General features: G+C 45.9%; 1 protein-coding gene across 1 annotated transcript; it reads right to left on the bottom strand.

The window, feature by feature from the left end:
* Positions 1-14: 14 nt before the first annotated feature.
* On the bottom strand, positions 15-7470 carry LOC129685832 (uncharacterized). The gene is made up of 2 exons (XM_055619339.1): positions 7306-7470; positions 15-1970 (listed from the first exon to the last, which is right to left on the bottom strand). The coding sequence occupies exon 2, from the start codon at positions 1913-1915 to the stop codon at positions 299-301; it is 1617 nt and encodes a 538-aa protein (XP_055475314.1). The 5' UTR covers positions 1916-1970; positions 7306-7470; the 3' UTR covers positions 15-298.
* Between the last annotated feature and the right edge of the window lie 6 nt (positions 7471-7476).

Genomic DNA, 7476 nt, shown 5'->3' with positions numbered 1-7476 from the left:
AGCAGGAGACCGGCGCCACCTTGTAGTGGCGGGAGCGGCTCCCGACATCTCCCCCTTTTTTATTAATTAAAGGCCATTTCAACCAGAAAAATTAACACACCATGAGGTCACCGATCAGCCTGCTGAGCCAACAGCATCAGCGATCAAGGAGTTTACACAGTGTAGGAGACCCTCTGCACCCTTAGCCCCGTGCAATGGGAACCCGAGCCCTGGGGAGTGCAGAGGTCTGTCCAGAACAGCATCCCGGTGCAATGGGAACCTGTGCCCTTCAGGGGTGCCATAAGTTCTAGACAGAGTCTCAACGGTTGAGCAAGTTAAGCCAAACTTGGGGGGATGCCCCCTGTTCCACAGCCAGCATAGCCTGCACCATGGCCACATTTTTAAGATGTTGTTGTCTCTTGAATCTGCAGAGCAACCAAAAACAGAGGAGCAGTCCTGCAAACAGGGTTACTCCAAACATTCCCACTCCAACCCACTCCTTAAAATAGGAGAGGGCGGAGGACACCCAATTAAACAATCCTTGAGTAATGGAAACGTCTAGGCGAGTGGAATTAATTTGAACAATTGCTAGGCGTAATTTTCTTATTGTCTCATCAAATTCGGCGGACCAATTAGATTGCAGCAAACGAGACAATTCTATGGATAAATTTGCAGCCTTAGTAAACCTGTTATATGGAACAGAAGTTACACAAATTCCTGGTAATGTAGTTTCACATCCCAACTGAGCCAGCTGCCACAAAATCTCTAGCTGTTCTTGAACCAAATCAATACGTTGATTAACTATCATTAATCCTCCTTTTAACTGATTGTTCATGGAAGCCTGTATATCTATCGCTTCACTAACTGATGCTGACAAATTATTGAGGGTATGAGCCGTGGCAACCTGGCCATTTAATGCTAAGGCTGATATAGTCAGGGAGGCTCCAACCGCCGCAGTGGCTATAATAGCCACTATTGCTGCGGTGATACCAAAATCACGCTTTTGACGAAATAGGGCCAAAGAACTACTAGTCCTCACTGGAATAGGCAGAAAACGGGGCATGTGGGCTACAGTAGCCAAGTCATACTCACTAGCATTCCAACACAGAGCATAAAAACATCCAGTATAATTACAAACTGTCCAAACAAATGGAGGCCAAACACAAACTGGGGTGGGCTCCACCGACTTTAGTCCTCCTAATTCCGTCGCGGATATGGATCCAGGTCTGACATTTGCAAGCAGAGTGGTAGTAGCTGTCGCTCCACCCAAAATGGTGACCATGGGTGAGAGATCTGTGCAACTGCCACCAACACCACACAGCAGCCAAATATTAAAGGGATTGGTGGGGTAATTCCAGGGACTCATTTCGGTGTAATTTCCATACCCTTCCAAGGGTGAAAAGGTGAAGAGTCCATTTTCGAGCAGATGCGCTCTGCGACTCTGACAGCCCGTCCATGGGAAAATAATTGAAGAGTCCGCATGCCGGCCAGTGCAGAAGGGGGCGTACTGAGGTTGGTGCTTTCGTTCATTGCTCCCATAAGATGAACCGTGCTGTGGCCACCATCCAAAAAGGACCGTAGCATTAGCTGAAGATGTACGATTCCTGATGGTCTCTTTTCCTAACTTGGCATAAGAAAAATTTCCTAGCTTTATACATGAGTCAGCATGAGTCTGGTTGGTTGTAAAACAAAGACTGCCGTTATTTGGCTGGGTGTTGTTGTCTGGTATAGGGGCTATGTCCTGAGACATTGGCAAATATGGTAGCCCAATGGAGTCATTGGTGGTAAAGAAACGGGGGAAGACTAGTGCATCATACATGACTGGCATTGGTCGTGGGAATGTTGATAGGATCCCCCAGCGGATCTCCTGGGTCTCCACCTTCAGGTCCATCTGCACTCCGCTCAAGATCAGGATCAGGGTTAAGATCAGGCTCATCTTGCTTGACCACTCTGGTCAGCCGCGCTGGAACCCAAATCGGATTTTCTTGGTCCTGTGGGAAAACACAAACAGCTCCCCTGGATCTTATTAAAATAGGATCCGGTCCTTTCCATTGATTATCAAGCACATCTTTCCATTTTACCAGCTCATTTGAGGAGGCATGGTCAGCATGTCTGTCTGCAGCAGACCGCCCACACGAATCCAATTTCAAAAAATTTAAAGTAAATAAAGCAAGGGATATGGTTGCTTTCTGTCCCATTGTAATGGGGCAGAGTCCCCCCTTCTGTTTTTGCACATAAGTCTTTAAAACACCATTTGCCCGTTCTACCATGCCTTGCCCTTGTGGATTATAAGGCAATCCTGTTACATGATGAACTTCCATTTTTTGGCAGAACTGTTGAAAAACCTTAGATACATAAGCAGGGCCATTATCAGTTTTTAGCTGACGTGGCTTGCCCCAGGCTGCCCAGGCCTCCAGACAGTGGGTAATGACATGAGCCGTTTTTTCTCCTGACAGGGGAGTGGCATGAATCACTCCTGAGCATGTATCAACAGATACATGTACATATTTAAGTCTGCCAAAGGCAGGAACATGAGTAACATCCATCTGCCAAATGTGTAATGGCTTAAGACCTCTGGGGTTGACTCCAATGTTGGGTGATGGCCGAAACTCCGCGCAACTGGCGCATTTTAAAACTATCTCCCGAGCTTCTGCGCGAGAGACGCCAAATCTCAGCCTGAGCGTATCAGCTGGAACATGATACAATTCATGAAAGGAGGTGGCATTTTTTACAGGATTTAATGCAAGACAAATTGCTCTGGTAGCCTTGTCTGCTAAATCATTAGCTCTTGTCATAGGTCCAGGCAACAAAGTATGAGCTCTCATATGCTGTATGAAGAAAGGATTTGCTCTATTCCTAATAATATGTTGTATCTCATCAAATAATATTGCCACAGTACTTTTAGAAGAAATCAATCCCACTGTCTCTAGAATTTTTACTGCTCCCACCACATAGTGTGAGTCAGAAACAATATTTAAGGGCTGAGAGAAGTTCCTTAGAACTTCAGCCACTACTGCACATTCAACCAATTGTGGGGAGGAAAATGAAAACTGCTTTTGAAATGATTGTCCACCCACAACATAACTCCCTATGCCAGTTTTTGAGCCATCAGTAAACACATCAATAGCCCCTACAATAGGTTGGCTTTGTGTAACTCTTGGAAAAATAAATGCATTAGTTAAAGAGAAGTGCAACAATGGATGTTTAGGATAATGATTATCTATATTACCAGTAAAGGTGCAGCGAAGAATTGCCCACACATCCAAAGTGGCACATAACACCCCTACTTGATGAGCGGTGTATGGCACAAAAATAGATGCTGGCTCACAGCCAAAATGAGTCAGGGCTGATTGAACACCCTTTAAGGCTATTTCTCCAACTTGAGTTGGGTAATGACTTAACACCTTTCCTGGAGATGTCTGAGAATGAATCCAAAGCAAAGGTCCCTGCTGCCATAGGACTGCGGTGGGTTGCTGTGGTGATGGGATAATGCATAAATGGAATGGACTGAAGGGGTCCAGCCGAGTTAAAGAGGCTTCCTTAAGCCTATCTTCCACCTTAGTTAATACTTCAGCAGCCTCCGCTGTAAGCTGCCTACTAGAGGTAATGGCTGAATCTCCTTCAAGGATGGCAAACAAAGGCCTAAGTTCTGCAGTAGTTAAATTCAAGTAAGGCCTTAGCCAATTAATATCGCCCAAAAGTTTTTGAAAATCATTAAGCGTGTTGAGCACATCTCTCCTAATGGTAATCTTTTGAGGTCTAATGCGTCTAGGATAAATAGTTGAGCCAAGGAAATTACCGATCTCTCCCTCTTGTACCTTTTCAGGTGCTATGTACAAACCCTTTTGTTTTAGGTTAGCGGACAACATCTCAAACGCCTGTTGCAGTAATGCTTGCTCAGCATGGCATAGCAAGATGTCATCCATATAATGACATACCTTAATAGCAGGGAACCGATTTCTAACTGGCTGAATAGCGTTGGCCACATAGAGTTGGCACATGGTTGGACTATTGGCCATTCCCTGAGGTAAGACCTTCCACTGATACCTCTTATCAGGTTGTTCATGATTTACACTAGGCAAGGTAAATGCAAACCTAACTCTATCCTGATCGTGTAAGGGAATAGAGAAGAAACAATCTTTAATATCTACCATTACCAAATTCCAGTTCGCAGGAAGGGTAGACAACAATGGTAGGCCTCTCTGAATTGGCCCCATAACCTGCATTTGTTTATTTATAGCTCTTAAATCATGCAACAATCTCCACTTTCCAGATTTTTTCTTAATGACAAAGATGGGAGTATTTCAAGGTGACTGTGAGCACTCAATATGGCCATGGCTGAGCTGCTCTTGAACTAGCTGCTCAGCTGCTGCAAGCTTTTCAGAGGTTAAAGGCCACTGAGGAACCCAAACTGGGTCCTCTGTAGTCCAGGGAATGGGAATCGCCTCCTCAGTGGCCCCTAGGAAAAACCCAGGCCTGTTCTATCTTTCTTTTCCGAGGTTGGGATAGGGCTAGTGCGTCCTTGCAGGCATTTACCCAGTCCTTTACCTGGAACACATCCCATGTTCTTCATTATTTGTTGACTTTGAGGAGAGTATTCATTAGTTAAGGTAAAATCCAATTGTTGTAACACATCCCTTCCCCATAAATTAATGGGAAGAGGTAGCACATAAGGAGCGAACATGCCCCTTTTTCCTTCCTCATTTTGCCAATGCAAAGTCTTCGCACTCTTTTGAGGAGCATTTTCATATCCCAACCCTTGTAGGGATTGAGATGATAGAATAAGAGGCCATCGCGACGGCCACCAAGTTTTAGAAATTATGCTGGTATCTGCTCCAGTGTCCAATAGACCTTGAAAAGTTTTCCCTTCTATTATCAAACTCATCATAGGGCGTTCTTGCATACCCAATGACAAGAACATATGCTGTCCTCCCGAGGAACCAAAGCCTTTTTCTCCTCGAGTAGTTTTATCACTTGGGAAGTTCTGATGTAAACTGGGTAAGATCAAAAGTTGGGCCACTCTGTCCCCAGGCGAGATGGCACTAATCCCTCTAGGGGAGGAACATAACATTTGAATTTGTCCTGTGAAATCTTGATCAATGACTCCTGGATGAACTTGCAATCCTTTTAAGGTGGCAGATGAGCGGCCAATTATCAGTCCCACTGAACCCTCTGGCAAGGGGCCTGCTAAATCTGAAGGTATAGGCTGACATCCCATTATAGGTGTCAATACTGCTCTGGTGGTGGCACGCAAGTCCAATCCTGCTGATCCGGAGGTTGCTCTCCGGATGGAGTCATCTTCACAAACCCTTTTGATTGGTAGGGTGTCTGCTGGATGGCCCCATACATTTGTCTTGGGCCCTGGGGTCGGGGGCCCCTGTTCCCGTTTTTTGGCTGCTCAGTAGAGCGCTCCGGAAGGGGCCTCCCCTGATTGTCCTTAACAGACCTGCATTCATTTGCCCAATGCTTTCCTTTTTTACACCTTGGGCACAACCCTGGCTGTTTGACAGGCTGAGCATTAGGGGTCGCAGTTGGCGCCCGACACTGCCTTTTCATATGACCCATCTTTCCACAATTAAAACACTTTGCATTTGCAGCCTTCTAAGCTGATAATACCGCAGCTGCGATGCCCTGATTAGACAGTGGACCTCCTATCTCTCTGCACGCTTTCATCCAAGCGTTTATTCCTTTTCCTTTCCAGGGAGTAATGGCATTCCTACACTCCTTGGTACATTGCTCAAAAATTAATTGCTCCACAAACGGTATTGCGCCCTCAGGGTCCTCAAATATTCTTCCTGCTGCTTCCATCATTCTAGCCACAAAGTCTGAAAAAGGCTCTGTAGCTCCTTGTATAATCTTTGTCAAATTTCCGGTAACCTGTCCCTTATTTGGTAAACTCCTCCAGGCACGAACAGCTGCCTTGTTGATCTGTTGGTACACCTCAGCAGGATACATTGACTGATTAACAACCCATTGACCTTGACCTGTAAGCATATCATAATTCCATTGAGGGTGCTGATTAGTTGCATTCTGCCTAGCCTGAGCCATGCATAATTCCTGATAAATTGCTCTCCAATCAAGATATTGACCCATAGAGAGACATGCCTTCACGGTATTATTCCAGTCAGCAGGAGTCATAGCATCAGCAGCTAGCCTCTCTACCAATGCCAAGGTAAAAGAGGCACTGATACCATACGTCTGTACTGCCTCCACCAATGTCTTCAGTTGTTTCAAATCTAGAGGAGCATATTGCCTCTGATTTTGAGCATCTTCCCATACAGGAAATGCTGCTTGTATCTTTCTAACTTCCTTTTCAGGAATGCGTGACGGCCTTCCTCCTGATCCTGTGTGTTTTTCCACTTCCTCATAGGGAGGAGCTGTTGTACTGCACTTAAAAGCTACAGAGCCACGCCCAGGTGAATAAGGCGGGACGGGGCCATATCTCTCTTCCTCATATTTTGCAGCTTCCTCATCTAACTCTGCCTGCTCAGCAGGGTCAAGACCCGACTCCTCAGAGTCAGATGACTCCTGCTCATCCTCCCCTTCAGAAGAAGATGATAGAGTGCAATTTTTGAACTCAGTGAGGAGCGGATATAATTTAGGTTTTTCATCCTCATCCTTTTTTTCTTGCGGGGTTGGTAAGAGTTGCAATCTTTTTGCCTTATCTTCAAGCTCCTCTTCCTTCTTTGCAAGTTGTGCTGCCCTTTTTTCTAACTTAGCTAGCTTGGTTAACACATCCTTGTTCTCATGACTTTTCTTTTCTTTTTTCTTAGAAGGCTTCTTCCTTTTATTAGCCTCTTTACCCTTTTCAGCTTCTGATACACTATCCTGATGGTCTGACAAGACCCGCTGGCCTTCCTTGATCTTTTCCTTGCACCTCTCATCCTTAATGCACGATTTGAACAATTTATACAGTGGCCATACCCCTGGTCTTAGGGTCCCCTGTTCCTTTTCTCGTGTCAGATCCCCACTTAGCTTGCTCCATGATCCTTCCGTAAGGGACCCGGAGAGAACGAACCAGGGAGCCACTCGATCTACTTCTTTGAGAAAGTTCTGCAACACCAGATCTGGGACCTTAAGCTCCTTCTGTTTCAACAGCGCCCGCGCTGCTTCTAGAAGCGGCTTATTCCATTGCTCCTTTATCTACAGGGGAGGGTGTGGCAACTCAGTTATCTACTTGAGGATTACAGCCAAATTATGCAGTGTCGCAAAAAGGACGAATACAAACCGTATCCCGTTTCCCACAATTAAGACACAGACAACAGAAAAGAACGAAAACGAGACTAACAACGAGAAACGGAATCACCCAGACCACAGAAATCATACCTTGCTGAAAAGTCTCCGGAGTTTCTCAGGTCACTGGCTTGGATCCTCTTTCCGACGAGCAGTCGGGGTCCTCAAAGCTGTCCCTCTACCCGGGTTCGGCGGCTTCCCGGGTTTCGGCACCACTTGTCGCGCGCAGCCTTCGCCGATAAGGATGACGCGGCAACCGAGGAG

This window comes from Psammomys obesus, unplaced genomic scaffold (assembly GCF_907164565.1).
Source record: "Psammomys obesus unplaced genomic scaffold, mPsaObe1.curated_primary_1811, whole genome shotgun sequence".
Taxonomy (NCBI): domain Eukaryota; kingdom Metazoa; phylum Chordata; class Mammalia; order Rodentia; family Muridae; genus Psammomys; species Psammomys obesus.
This window is presented reverse-complemented; position numbering and strand designations above follow the sequence as displayed.

Bases quoted from the DNA above. Each gene is read 5' to 3' on its own strand.
- LOC129685832 (XM_055619339.1), bottom strand. From the start codon at position 1,915: ATGAGCCTGATCTTAACCCTGATCCTGATCTTGAGCGGAGTGCAGATG.